Source organism: Cydia amplana, chromosome 5, assembly GCF_948474715.1.
Source record: "Cydia amplana chromosome 5, ilCydAmpl1.1, whole genome shotgun sequence".
NCBI lineage: Eukaryota > Metazoa > Arthropoda > Insecta > Lepidoptera > Tortricidae > Cydia > Cydia amplana.
In genome coordinates this window covers 15468647-15484466 of record NC_086073.1, presented here as the reverse complement: position 1 = coordinate 15484466, position 15820 = coordinate 15468647, and the positions used below count along the sequence as shown (strand labels likewise).

Here is a 15820-nt window from a genome sequence, read left to right as displayed (position 1 = left end):
CTTATATTTCCAGGCTTCCGCGAGTCTTCCTTTCTGTACGCGCTGACCGCCGCAGGAGTGGCGCACGCCGTCGCCCGCGCCTGCGCACAAGGCAGACTGCTCTCCTGCAGTTGCGACCCCCTCGGCTACCCCTCCTACCCCAGGGACAGGAGGGCCCAGAAGTGGGAGTGGAGCGGGTGCTCGCACAATCTGGCGTTCGGGGTCGAGTTCTCGAAGAAGTTTCTGGATTCGAGAGAGAAGGTGGACGATTTGCAGTCGAGGATTAATGTGCACAACAATGATGCTGGACGGTCGGTGAGTACTGATCTGAGAAATGTAAATTCTGGGGCATTCCACGAAAATGTCTACTATTGTTCTGTACAAATGCGAATTTTCCGATGATTTGCGGATATAGAAGCTGCGCTTGCCACTTCAGGGGTATCACTTGCGCGTTGCCAACAGCTTAGATCCAAACAAACCATCAAAATCACCGACATAGGTAATTATCATAAATCCTACTGTAGAAGCTATAATTAATGTTTTAGAATATCGTCATATCTCTCAATTCTCATCGATATGAAAGGAGGTTCTAAAGAAAACAAACATCACCTCCATAAACTCGGAATTGTCAATTGAATTAACATGGACACGAAGAATTTTAATCAAATCCCTAAGCAAAGCAGGAATCCTTCATTTCACTTTGATGTTTATTCAAAAGCGAACAATGGGGGTTCAAAAACACCACTAATACTCAATGACACTTCAATTTGCTTCATTAGAAGCTTGCAGGAATATTGCTGGTTTGATCAGACGAGATGAGGGTGAATATTAAAACATCTTGAATTAAAAACTGTTAAAATCAAAGGAAATTGTCATTAGGACCTTATTTACCTGTTATAAAAACGGATAACGGTTTACATACAAGGTGTAAGAAAAATAGTGGTGATCCGTTAAGGGCATATTCGGTATCGTGTTCTCATTAGGAAAAAGAAGAAAAAGTTATTGAATGGAAACATTTTTTTTAATGGGGCAGGTCGTCTAGCTAGTGGGCAGGCCATATCCGATTCCATAAAAATCTAACTCCAAAAATTAATGACTCAATTATTAACGACCGAAGTTGTTATCCTCGACGAAACATCACGACACGTAAACTATTTCTCTATTTTGACATAACGACCACAATTTAAACCCATATTTACAAGACACCAATTTACATTGACCCGTCTTCAAGACCAATTTTTCTCAGATAGGAGTAAGTTGTAGGTCATTTAGTAATAGTCGCTGTCGGGGTAAAAATTGTTTAGGTGTCCAAATTGGTTATCCAAGGCGTTAAAAATGGGGTCCAACACTTATTTAGTTCAAATTGGAGAGCGGTCGATGGGCGTGGCGAGCGGTAATCTCTGTATGGGTGGTCCAAACAGCCGGCATACATGGCCATAAAACATGGTATGGTGTATGGCCATCTGAGTGATCACACCCAGTTTTATAGCACATAAAGTGCGCGTAATGCGTACCGTATCGACTTAAAATCGGAATTGACTGGCTTTGGTCGTATGTAGAGCAATCATTTTCGATATTGCGGAATTAATGTTAATTTACATGATTGGCGTCTGTACATTTGCTTTTCGTGTACCTACAGAAATGTCTGTGGGTGTCCTGGGCACTATTTAAAAAATATAACTGTATGTAATATTGGCTAAAGTTTTTATATCCGTTTGGTAATAAAATATTTAAAAACAGAATACTAGTACATATTAAGAAGGAGTTTACACCTTGCTATAAAATTGTTTCTGTTGCTGATATTAAAAGTATCCAGATACTTAATTCCTTTCCTTATAAATATGAGGATTAAAACTGAAAATTAATACAAGTTATAAAACAACAAAAACATAATATATTATTATTTTATACTTGAGTTGTGAATATAATCGCTTCATAATCTATCTAACTTTACCCTCAATTTCTCCTTACACGCGGCATAAGTTGTCGCCCGATACTAAACATGTCCAAAGCTGATTTGTCGTGTCACTAAGCTGCAACATACACTACACCGACACTACCAAGTAACCGACAGTTAGCCAAAATACCGGGCGTACAGGATTACGCCTAATAATTTAATAGGCCTCTTCCGTCTAAGAATAAACATGTCAAGCTGAAGTTTAAATACGAAATAACAAACTTAATTAACCCGGTGAGAGTCATCAATTCGAAGCTTTATGTGGTTGACTATGAGTTGAACACATTTAATGTCAACGGCAAAATCATGTTTGCTTATAATATTATATTAGCCTCCGGAACCAAATCTGACAGCGAAGCGGCATACCTGGTATCGTGGATACATATTAGAGGGATTTACGATTAATATAATTTACGTCTATACACTTTTTATAATACAAACACGACGGTTACGTACAAATGATTTAATTTGTAATTCCTTTGTGGTTTTTAATTGAGTGGCATGATACCGGTGCCACCAGCAGTCCAGAATCTATAAGGGACGTTAGGTTTTTATGTTTTAGCTTTTATTTTACAGGTTCTTAGTTCTTACAGTAAGTGCCACAGCTAGGGCTTGCAATTCGAATATTCAGCCGCTCATTCGTTTTCGATTCTTCGAATATTTTTTATTACTATAAAAAAATCTATGTCATCCGCTGTAGTTACAGTTTCTGTGTGTTTTCCGGGTATTTACAGTGAACGGTATTTACGGAACGGTAGGTACCCAAATACGAAGGGAATAATATTTTTACTGTATTCCTCTCGATAGACTTCGTGAATACATACATAAGTGGATATTTATGTTAGGGTACCGATTGTATCTACGTACCTAAATATGGTATGTAGGTACCTATATAATATAGGTACTCCATTATCAGACAACTTCTTAACAATATGTCGTAGAATAATAAAATGTCAGGTTTTTAGATTTTCTTAACTCGTACATGGTTAATATTTGCTTGTATTCCTTGATATTCAACATGGATACAATAGATACTGCTCCTCCCTTGGCCTATGTATTTTTTAGGAATTCGGTTTATTAGAAAATTAAATGTTCAGAAAATAATCTCATATTCCGTTTCATTAATTAGTAAACATCTCGTGAAAACGTCCCCACTTCCCTTTAATAAGACAAATTTAATTACTATCAAAGCCAGACGAATATAATCGTAGTTTTAACGATCCGGTAGCAAAGATAAAATTATATGCCAAATACTATTTAATATCTATATAATTTACTATTAAAATATACTTTGCTGTGACATTTACGATCCATAGTGTATGGCAATAAAAACGGAACCCGAGCTAATGATTATTACTATACCTACAATGTTGTTTTTACGAGATAATCATGGGTTTATTAGCTATAAATTAACATCGCTAAAATATTATAATTGTTGTCACTTTCTGTATCAGGGTCCCCTTAAAGTTGTATGGGTAATTAAAAAGTTATGTTTTATTAGATAATTAGTTGCTGGTTTGATGGGTTAACCAGTTGTTTTGGAATGGGTGTTTAGCATTTAGACGTTGTCTGCCAAAAATACACTGTTTTCTTGCACCAAGAAATGGATCCCTTTAAGCACGGGAAGATTAACAAAAGATGACAAAAGGTACTTGAAAAGTTGAAGTTATGATTTAATTGATAATAACTTATGTATGAATCAAAGATGTGACGTTAATGTAGGTATAAAAACTAAATTAAGTTATTGAACAAATTAAACTTTTCACAACCAGCAGAAAAATCCATGTTCTAATCCGTGTATATTTTTCAATTTGAAAATTACCGTGATACGCTCTTGACCGTCTGCGGCCGTCATCAAACTCAAAAGTGGTTACGTTTTCTCATTGGTAGTCTGACTCTTTCGCACTCATGGGATGTTCATATACGTGATGGCTTCCCTTTCGCACACTTCAGCTGTCTGTCAAGCGCGAGCGCGAAAATGACAAGTCTGTGGAAAAATCCGACCCTAACCCGCATACCGTTAAGATTGACACCTGACACATCGAAATAAACTTATTATCTCAGAATACACCCCTCGCCAAGGTGTAAGAAAATTGGCCGAAGGCATGTAGAACGTATCTTGGCCGGTGGTCCGGCCCACACTCGAGGTACGGCGGCATTTACCATTTTGTTTTGTAGCCACATAATTAACAGCCGCCCAGTGAGATCTCTGTTAGACACGCTCGCTTGTAATAACCCCCGCGATGATATTTTTATTAATGTCAAAATAAAGGCGGGTCGAGTCACACCGAAGCGTAGCAGCGCACGCGATTATGTTAACGGCTAACGTTTTCGCTGTCACTAAAGTGCAGGTACAATATTTTATTAAACTTTGTTAGCGAATAAAATGGCATACCTAATGTACAGAAAGGGCCTCATCTTAAGTAACCAAGTCGCCGTACTAGCTTTATAGAAAAGTGGATACTTAAATTGACTGTACAAAAAAATGACAATAATACTCAATATAACTCATTGAAAAATTATGCAATTATTCTTCCTTGCATACATTAATGATCTGCCTGGTATAACACATCATAAAATCACTCTTTTTGCAGATGACTGCTCTATACTGATTTGCGCCAATAACCCAGCATCCTATGAAGTAGAAGCGAATGATGTCTTTGAGAAAGTTAATACATGGTTAGGAAAAAACAAACTTAAGGTTAACCTGTCTAAAACTGTTTTTATGGAATTTTATGCTCCGCAAGGTCAACCGATGAACCTTCAAATTTCGTATAAAAACCACCAAATAGAAAACGTCAAGTCTACTCGATTTTTAGGCATCATGCTTGACTCTCATTGTAACTGGCAGGAACATACAGATTACCTTATTCAAAAGCTTAGTCGGTACGTGTTTGCTCTACGGAGATTGTCCGATGTGGCTTCAGAGAAGGCTGCTCTTCTAGCGTTTCACGGACATATAATGTCAAACCTCCGATACGGCCTTACATTGTGGGGTTGCTCAAGTAATATGCAGAAGGTGTTCCTACTGCAAAGAAAATGCATAAGAGCAGTGTGTGGTGCTAGCTCAACAGATTCCTGTAGACCACTTTTCCACAAACATAGGATTCTCACCCTGCCCTCTCTTTATGTGTATGAGACATGCCTATATACAAAAAGGAATTTTGAAAAGTTTACCACTGCGCCGAGAAATCCCAGGCAAGCCTCTGGACGCAGCGGTTTAAATCTTAAGTACCCGCCTTGTAAAACAAAACACTACCGTAATAGTATACTATACATGGCAATCAAAGTTTTCAATCATCTGCCAGAGGATATAAAGATGTCTAATTTCCCTGAATTTAAGTCTAAACTACTGAACTGGTGTTTAAATAAACAATATTATGCAATTAATGAACATTTTGAAACTACTAGGTACTAGTCATTGAGTATTCCAATCAATTTATATTTACTAAATTCCTATTATTACGCATTGGCATTGTTTAAATTTACCTACTTGTTTCTGTTTTGATTTTAATATGATATTGATAACACTGCATGTTGAATGTATATTTGTACTTCTTTTGACATTTGTTTGAATCTAATATAATTGACAGACACCTAGAGAATGAATTAATATCTAATATTGAACTCCACCTAGAATTAAGCTTAGAATTAAATTAAGAATGTAAATAATATTGCATGCCATTATGTGGCGGAATGTATTTGGAACTTTGTATTTATCCTTTTTGTAACGTTTTTGACCTGCATTCTTGCAAATACATGAATTTCATTTCATTTCATTTCATTCAATTAAATCCATTAATTAAAACATTTTTTTTTTGCCCGGTCTAGCTGAGCTTGCCAAGTGATTCAGCTTTAAATCAAGGGGTGTGAGGTCAAATGACAGCAGCTTTTGTAAAAATAAAGCCTACGCCAATTCTTGGAATTAAGTTAAGTGGGAAAAACAAATCCCGAACGCCTTGGATTGAACTAAAAATGCTCAAAGAGATATTATAGACCATATATGTACTTATATTTCAATCAACTTATTCTGGTCCAATTCCTTTAAATTATGGTTATTTTCTGTCATTATTATTTGTTGTATATTTGGATACAAAGATAAAGTAATCTCATTATCATTACTTATCAATCAACACTTAGGTAGGTACCTAAACGGTGTGACACGCGACCTCAAGCTTCGAGATCGAGACGACCCTCAGCGGGACTATAAAAGATCTCGCGTCGACCCACACAAGAAATTAGGTCCCACATTAGAGAGCCAAGGTGATAATTACGTTACAAAAAATCGATACGATGAGTTAATATTTTGTTTCCCGATGACTGTTCGATATCGATTTAAATATAATTGCTATTAATTTTTTCGAGCCGCAGTTGCGTCAGCTAGACGAATAATAGACGGTTTTTGTGCCGATGTCAATATACTAATTATTTTATTCAGTGAGATCACGAGTTAGACGTGTATTTTAAACTCGTATCCATTTAGACAGCTCTGCTATTTTATTGTCATGGTTTTTATAAAGGTTTATAGATAAAATACTGCCTTTACCGATTATTTCTAGGTAATTAATAACTTTACTTTAACACGTTACTTGCTAATAATTAAGTAAGTAACTAATAAAGCGTATGAGAGATGTAGGGGTACCATTGCATTACTTACTTACATAGATTGTTGTAGCCTGACAACGGCTCAAAAACCCCGGATGTTGAAACTTGAAGTCAGTTTCTTCGGACACCATAGAAAATTATTTTTACATCAAAAATAAGATTTTGTCAGAGAGAGTCCTGACACTAATTGTGTCCGGGATTCCCTATACGATTTATAAAACGCACCTGGACGCTCTTTAGTTCAGGACAAATCCGGGGATATCCAAACGGATGGCACACATGATTATGTCTCCGTTTAGCAATCTCTCAAACGAACTTTTCATAATATCATGTAAATCATGTTGTTTAACTCATAATCTGTTTTCCGTTTATATCACAAATCATTATTTTAATTTCACCTAGCTGGCACAATATCTGTCTGTAATCATATGTTATATTTTTGTTAATGATATTACAGTTTTAATTTTTCAATTTGCCGGCAACATTACCACTTCTATATCATAAGACGAATGTGGCTATAGATGTCATGATTTATGATAGTATATAATTATCATAAAAATAAGTTATGTCAATAAGTGGTGTAATGTTATGTGTCTCACGGAACTTTTGTTACCTATTAAAATAAGTTAAATTTACCTCAGTACCTAGCTTTTAGGTTTATTCCAATTCCATTAAATGATCAATGCATTGAAAACTCGCTTAGTTTAGATTTTTCTACAACGACAATTTCCACATTCATGTTATCCTCATGTTTCCTTTGGGACACGGTACAGGTAGTGTTTAAAGCTAATTCTCCAATTTGCATACCTAGGTATTAAAAATACCTTAACTAAAATAGCTATCAATCACAACAGCAAACCATTAAAATTATTGAATTCCATTAGTATTGAATCCTATAGATTCCCTCTAACTCCATCGACTCTCCGTGTGCGGTTAACTAATGGCACAGACAAGACATCCTCTAGACTGAGCATAGTAGCGCTACCCCCTCTGCCACAAATATACGGTAGTTTTACTCCATCTTCGAGTCAAAGTGTCTATGTGTGACGTCCGTGTGTTTGAACGGACCAATCACGGCACGGCTCGCTCACCTCGTCCCCCGCACCCCAGTATTTTTGGCAGCATCGGATTCATGAAATAATTGCTCTAAACTCCGTCTAGAGGATTCCTAGTCTATGACTAATGGTTAATTTGTTTGTCGGTTTAGTCGCGGTCATCTTAAACCTATTATCGTTAGTCACCGACTTAATCGCCTTTCAGATTACTGTGATTCACTTACCTACGTTTCGAATCGATTTTGTTTTTTGTGTGCGCGTGCCAAAATAGACGTTATTTAAAGGTGATGTATTTATTAGACGATATTCTGAGTACAGTCAGGTGTAAAACATGGGTGCACACATCTTACTCAATTTCAAAAATATATGTGACGTTATCTATGAAAAGGGACCTTATTGTCGATGGCTCTTACGCCATTATTAACGATGCTCCGATATAAATACAATGCCGCGCGACGCTGTGCGGCGTAAGCGCCATCGACAATAAGGCCCCTTTTCAGTGATAATGCCCCATATGTCACGTATTTAGCTTTTACATCGGCGAGTTGCGAAAAATGGGATAAGTATATTTTTGGGTATATACCTGTGAGCTAACTACTCTACAGGTAAATGCAACAACTTATATTTTACAAAAGCCTCTACTCTTCCTTTTCTATAGATGCCATAAATATAATATTGTGAAATCTCACAGCAAAGGATTCAATAATTCGTTGAATGGTCTCAACGCTTAGGCAAGCACTTATATAGCTTCCTTTTAAAAATAGAATTTTTACATAAATTCTAACTAAACTATGCACCATCCTAAAGGCCACAGCTTTAAACAGTCATAATAAAACGGAGCAGTCTTAATTATATTCCATCGAGATAATTATACGTTTAGCGTCAATTTGTTACTAGTTCTGGCTACCGATGCTGATTGCTAATGACGTCATTGTTTAGTCTGACTTAGAGGACAGGGAGGCGAGATGTAAACAAAGGAACCAAACTGGTTTACTTTCCCGACCTATGGCAATAAACAGAGATGTGTCGACAGACGACCTCTACAAACGTATGGAGTTGACACATTGGTAAATATAACTAAAAGGATAACTTGCCTTGGATTTGATATAGGTACTGAAACAATAAATGACTCCTTCTGCTGTATTCGAACTTCAAGATATTCACAAGAGACGACACGTACTAGATCCATTCTAGATACGTTATAGTTTAGATTTCAACTAGTTCTCTTTTGCAGCGCAATTCGGGCAACCAATGTCACTTTTACTTTAGACAGAGTTAGATATCTATTAGATGTGAATTGGATCTCTAAGTCATATCTTGTGGAGATCGTTCAAGAGTAGCTCCAGAATCACGCAAATGCCAAATTTAACATATCGTTATCGTATCTTGGCGATGTTTAAAAGATATCTAACAGATGTCTATTTAAAAACCCGAATCGGGCCCCTTATTAGGATTATTCGCCTTTATATTTAAATGATTCGCTTGTAGTTACTTTCTGAAACGCCTTATCAAGAATGTCACTTGACTTTTCTTTGATTAATCGCGTGATGACAGCTTTACTAAATTACACCTTCGGCTCCATATTTCATTAGTGTCTTTAATTATATCGTGCACTAAATTAATTGAAACCTGAACCCCAAATCGAACCACTAAAGTGTTATAGATAGCGCCTTAAACTATCGAAAGTCGTGGGCAATCGGGCGCGCCCTGCAGGGCCTACATTAGCCCGCCGTATTTCACGAACGGCCCGCCGAGGTGAGAACATAATAAGCGGTTCGTTCGGGGCCATTTTTAATATTCCAGCTTCATTACGACGTATTACAGACGTCTTGGGTGGCGAATTCTATCGCGAACGCTCTTAATACCAGGTTATTAGGGTCGGCCGGGCCGGGGGAGGCGGACCGAAACGCCGATTTATTTGAATTTTTGCCCGACTCAATTTGGAAAATTGTTCGGCCGGCGGCTTTGGCGGAATTAAGACGTCATCGTGATTGCACTGCGGCGTTTAATTATGTAAATGTTATGAGATAGCTGCGCTGGGTGGCGCTCCGTCGCCATTGTGCGAGCGACGTGGTCACGTACGATACAGATTTATGATTTTCATGCGTCCGACGCGGAGTTACAATTTAATGTAGCCAGGGGCAATGCTATGTGGCCGGCCAGTGCACCCAAGGTCACTTTCTGATGATACGGGGTCAGGTGAAGGAGAAATCGGTCATATTGGTGATTAATTCAAAACCGTTCTTAATTAAATAGTATGTAAAGTAAAATAAATGAATATAATTGCATGTTTCCCCTTGAACTTTGTATTGTGTTCTAATCACAAACCCGGAGAGACAAATCTTAATATGAAATTACAATAGTTTTATCAAAATTCATAATACAAAGTGAAAAATTAAATTGTATTTTTATAAACACACTTATTTTTATTGCCTATACTTCACGCCCCCAACGAATTTAACTCGGCAAAACAAATTATATAAGCATGATCTCGAGGGGTTTATTTAGGTACCTACTAGATGCCATCGAAAAGTTCTACTATTCATCTTCTGTCTTTTATGCTCTATTACTTGCAAAATCAAATTGGTTTGCAAGATTTTATTATATTGTTAGTAACAATAGTGAAGTTAATATAGTGGCCTACGTAGGTAAAGAAAATCAAAAGAAAGTACTTAAATCATAACTTCTCTGGTTTTTCTCCAGTTTTACCGACACCTGTGGAAGACATTACTATAGTGTCCTCTAGCACCTAACAAATACATAAATCGATACATAGGTCCACAGAACCTACGCTACGCTACGCGTGAGCTTTTGCCTACGCAAAAGCGAGTAAAGTGTCTCCAAGGGGCCCAAGGGCCTTATGAGCCTATCCGATAAACAGTTACTGTATACTGTACAGCCAGGTTGGTTTTAAATAGGTTATTTGTTTCAGATCCTGTCATCCCACATGGAGGTTAGATGCAAATGCCACGGCCTCTCCGGCAGTTGCCAGCTGCGAACCTGCTGGCGGGCCACGCCTGACTTCAGAGTGGTGGCTTCGACTATCAAACGACAATATAGGAAGGTACCTACATCAAAGTTTGATTTTGGGGATGACCATAACTAATGCTATGTATCTGCAATCCTGATCCATGATTTGTAAAAGTTTTAGACATTTGGGAATAGTATCGCCATTAGCTTCGGATATGTTTGACATACACACTTTAATCTTAACTTACACGCCAAGATCATGGCGGCAAGCGAGGCAATATAAACCTTATTCGAAAGCATGAAAGTTACATCTTAGAAAGTTAACGCCATCCCTTAACTCTTATAAGCGTTTTTGTTGATATGGGCATGACTATTCACAGCGACCACTTTAAGCGTTCTTGGCATTTAATTCATTACAAGAGGTTTTAATTACATTTAATTCATTGCAAGGGTTAAGTAGGAAAGGTTCGAATATGCGTAGTATTACTAAAGATAAAATAGATAAATTTCTGTTATCCCGGTTAATTAAAGAAATTCAGTAACCATTTGATTTTCCAGGCTCTAATAGTAGCACAAGAAGAGCTCAACAACGGGTTTTCCGTACTACGTGGACGGCCCAGGGGTAAAAGGCGGAACCGAGCGCGTCCAGCTCCCAAAACTAGTCTCCTGTTCTTTGAAAAGTGAGTTCATACAATGTCGTAATTTACTTATTTATTTGCTTTCGCACTGACAAGTCACATTATAAGTAGGGCCTTATCCCCTCAACTGCCTTGTCCCGTATCCGTCCCAGACAATTTGGACTCTAATTCATAGTCGTACTTGAAAGGTTATTAATTCAGTCAGTAGCAAATTTTTGACACTGGCGTACGAGGGGTTAAAAAACATCAAGGCGGTTTTGGTTCCCTAAAATTTCAGTTATTAGTTTTAAATAACAAATGTATAATATAAACAGTTAAACAATTTCACTGACCTGCAACCTTCATCCTCAGATCCCCAAGCTTCTGCGAAGTGGACCCGAAGACGGACTCCGCCGGTACCTCGGGCCGCGTCTGCCGGATCGGGCGGACCTCTCGCTCCGGCTCCTGCGACCTGCTCTGCTGCGGTCGAGGCCACGCCCTCATCAGGAAGTCTAGCATCAAGCCCTGCAACTGCACGTTCCATTGGTGCTGTCGGGTGGACTGCCAGAAGTGCAGGGATGATAAATGGGTGGCTGTGTGCAAGTGACTTGTGAAGTGATTGTTTGCTTGGGTTATGACGCAAGTCGGAATACGCAGAGTCTAACACAAGTTGGAGTTGGACTGGTAATCTGCTGAAGGGAACACGATGATGTTTTAGGAGGAAAAGGGACCGGATGTTGTGAAGATCAAGAGGGAACCGTGTATGGCGGGTTCAGTCTTTAGTCAGCATTGTAGAAGTATTTCTTTACACAATCTCCTATAAGTAACTATACTGATAAGAGACCTGTGTTTCCGTATTTATGTATTTGAGTCCGATTAGATATTCTGTTTAAGAAATATTTCTGCAGAAATCAGGGCGAGGAGAAAACCATTAAAAGCTAAATTATTTTTGTTTTAAACCTTAAAACGAAAAAAAGATTGTAGGAAGACTGCAATCCGGTAAAAATAATGACCGGAACAAGTTCTACAGGCAGCTTTAATTATACAGTTTACTATGATTATCAATTATATTGAAAGAAATAGTAAATTTACTTATTTTGATTGTTTAAGATTTTTTTTTTTGTATCTGTATAAATGTATTTGTAAATAGGTAATAGAAATGAATTGAAGTATGTAGCCACTAAATAAAAACCTACATTTAGGCAGGTATTCGCTTAAAAATTCCTTTAAAAGTGTACGAGTACATTCCATTTACAATATCAAAATAAATAAATAAATATATTCCGTGACATGTATTATGAAGAATGTATAATAGCTTTAATAATTATTAATTTACCTACTAAATTTGTAAGCAGTAGCCTATTTGCCATTTCATTATATCCTACTAACTGAGAATATGTTAAATACTACCAGACAATTAATTCTACTTAGGTCGCAAAACCTACCTCTGTCAGTAAATTTTGGCACTTAAAATCCGTTGTCTGGTTACTACTAATTCTGACATAAGTATACCTACTTAATTGTGTAGTATTATCCTTATTGTGATTAGAAACATTCCTACTGATGCTGTACCTTTGTGATGCAAAAGTATGTAAGTATGTACCTAGGTAGGTATTTTATACAAATTGTAATTTTACTGATTTATTGACAGTTGAACAGATACCTTAATTTAATTTGTATCTGACCCAATGACACATGTTTTATGTTGTATATATGTATAATTATTTATTTTTGATTAAAATAACTACATAATATATCGCCTAACTAAACTAATAAATATTAGAATGTTTCACTTCTTACATTCCAACAAATCTAAGCAGGTAATAACAATCAGTATTAAATATTAAACTAAGGACTATATATTACAATATTTAGGAATTCTGATTTTCTAAACGTATTTTAGGCCATCCTGCATTCCCTTCTACCAAGTAGATGCCTATTTCTTCCCTCAATGTTTTCGCAGTTTGTACGTATTTCTATAGTGTTTCATTACCTTTTAAAATTTGTAATACTTGTTTCTAGAAAACGAAATTTAGGAAAAAAAAATTGAATCTGTATAAATAATGTATTTTCAATTAGCAAATTGCTAGAAATTTCTTGCAAGATATATTGCCAACTTCGGGTAAAGTTTAGATAAATGTAATATTTGTAATTGACTAATTGTAAATAAAATATTCCAGTAGCATTATCAGTGTCGTATTTACCTAAGTATTAAAGTTAATATTTATTTGTAGTTTAAGGTCACATTTGTACCGGTTCTTTTTTTATAATTTATAATTAAAATAAGTGAACATTTTACTAAATATTTTCTAACCCTATACCTACTTTTTAATTGGTCTTTATCCAACACTCGTCGAAGTGATATGACATTCTGAAGTCAGCTAAAAGTTTCACTTGTTTTCATGTTTGTGTGTTTAAAAAAATATTCATCCCATGATTAGGAAGATCCGATCTACAGCAGCTACCATATCTCTTGAACGAATGTCTACTTACGTTAATCTCCTTAAAATACACTCGGGTGCAAAGAAATCGGACCACCCCAGCATTTTCAACATTTTTTCAATTTGTGTAAAAACTGTAACCTCGATCATGATAATTTAAATACCACGTGGTAGATAATTTTCTGCCCTATCAAATGACATCAATATTCAGGAGTGGGGATGGATATTGTGCAAAATATGGGCCTGGAAATCACCCCCCTCCAACTGCCTCATTAGCGCATGCACTAATTGACCACTTATCATTAGGTATAAAAACAGTCATTATCATTGTTTATGCATCATTCGTGATTGGTACGTCTTCCTGAACACTACTCTCATCGCCTGAACCTGGAAAAACTGGAGAAAAATGGATACTACCTCGACTGAAGCCGGCCAAGCAGTTGCCCTATTGCAGGGAGGGCTTAGTCAACGTGCAGTGGCTCGACAACTCAACCTATCGAAGTCATCGGTTCAACGTGTCTTCCAGAGATTCCGCGTAGATCAGACGTTATCCAGAAGACCCGGAACTGGCAGAACTCGCATCACTTCTGAGAGAGATGACCGTTTCATCGTTCTTACCTCGCTACGAAATCGTCGACTGAATGCCGTTCAGCTTCAGCAGAAGCTCCTAGAGACCAGGAATGTGTCTATCAGCCGATGGACAGTTAGAAGACGACTGAAGGAGAAGGAATTGACAGCTCACAGAGCTGCAAATGGCCCAAAACTCACCCCAATACATCGTGGACAACGACGCGTCTGCGCTCGCGAACATGAAGAATGGACCCTTCAGCAATGGAGTTCCGTACTTTTTTCCGACGAGTGCAGGATAACTTTGTCTGGCAATGACGGACGGGTACGAGTCTACCGAAGACCTGGGGAGCGGTTCTCTCAATGCTGCATCGAGGAACGTGTTGCTTATGGTGGGGGGTCAATCATGGTCTGGGCTGGTATTTCTTTGGAAGCGAAGACGGACATTGTGTTCATCACAGGGCCAGGTACCAGACCGAATTCAGGCGGTTTGACTGCACGTCGGTACGTGGAGGAAATCCTGGCTGATCATGTGGTCCCATTTGCGGGTTATATCGGCGATGAGTTCATCCTCATGCAAGATAACGCTCGGCCGCATACAGCCCGGATCACTAAGGAGTACTTGGAGGAGGTCGGCATCAGAGTCATGGAGTGGCCAGCCCGCAGTCCTGACCTAAACCCGATCGAGCACATTTGGGACGAGCTGAAAAGAAGAATCCGGGCCAGAAATCCCGCCCCTGAATCCTTACTGGAGCTAAAGACTGCGATCGAAGAAGAATGGGCGGGCATCCCTCAAGACACTGTAAAAAAATTCATAAGATCAATGAAAAACCGAATGACTGCATGTCGTAGGGCTAGAGGAGGCAATATACGGTATTAAAATGCTGAAAATTGTTTTAATTTTTACTTGATATCTTTAGAATCGCAGTTTTCCCATTATGCATAAGTTTCACTCCAGTATGCATTTTTAGGGTGACAAAGTTCTTAGCCCTGAAAGCCTGAAAATATTGGAAGTAAACCTGTGAAAAGCACATCAATTTATAGAGGAAAAGCCAACCTTTCATTAGGTATATAATATGTCACAGTAGCACATACAGTTTTTACAGAAATTGAAAAAATGATAAAAATGCTGGGGTGGTCCGATTTCTTTGCACCCGAGTGTATGTATGTTGCACGTAGCTACCTACAAAGCCCCGCTTCCTATTGTATCATATCAGATCTCCCAAGCTGCTTCGCAAAGATTTCAATGAGCCCTCGCAATTATGTCATTATTTCTGGTTAATTTGGCTTCTCGACTGAAGAGCTTTTGTGCTCTGACGCGCCGCCGAAACTGTAATACCCAGGGCGAATCGATGCCGCTATTACTATTGAGAATGTAAATAAAAACAAGGTTTTCATGCTAGCTAACCTTGGAACGTAGTTCGATCAATGAAGGTGCGCTGATTACGGAATCAATTGAAACAGTTCAGTTAGCAAATAACAGAGTTTTGAAATGAATAGGGATGCTACCTGTATTTAAAATAAATTATTTCACACCATGCACGAAATAAAGCACCCGATAATTAAGTAAGTATTATAAAAACGTCGAGGAGTTGTTTTTTAACACATTTTCTATTTAATGAATCGTAT

At 37.7% G+C, this 15820-nt stretch overlaps 1 protein-coding gene across 1 annotated transcript in view; it reads left to right on the top strand.

Moving 5' to 3' along the window:
- Nucleotides 1-11790, top strand: part of LOC134648349 (protein Wnt-10b) — a 39777-nt gene extending 27987 nt beyond the window's left edge. Inside the window, exons 3-6 of the mRNA XM_063502864.1 lie at nt 14-294; nt 10529-10660; nt 11125-11246; nt 11556-11790. Coding sequence (XP_063358934.1) covers nt 14-294; nt 10529-10660; nt 11125-11246; nt 11556-11790 — 770 coding nt within the window. The remainder of the gene's footprint in view (nt 1-13; nt 295-10528; nt 10661-11124; nt 11247-11555) is intronic.
- The last annotated feature ends 4030 nt before the right edge of the window (nt 11791-15820 follow it).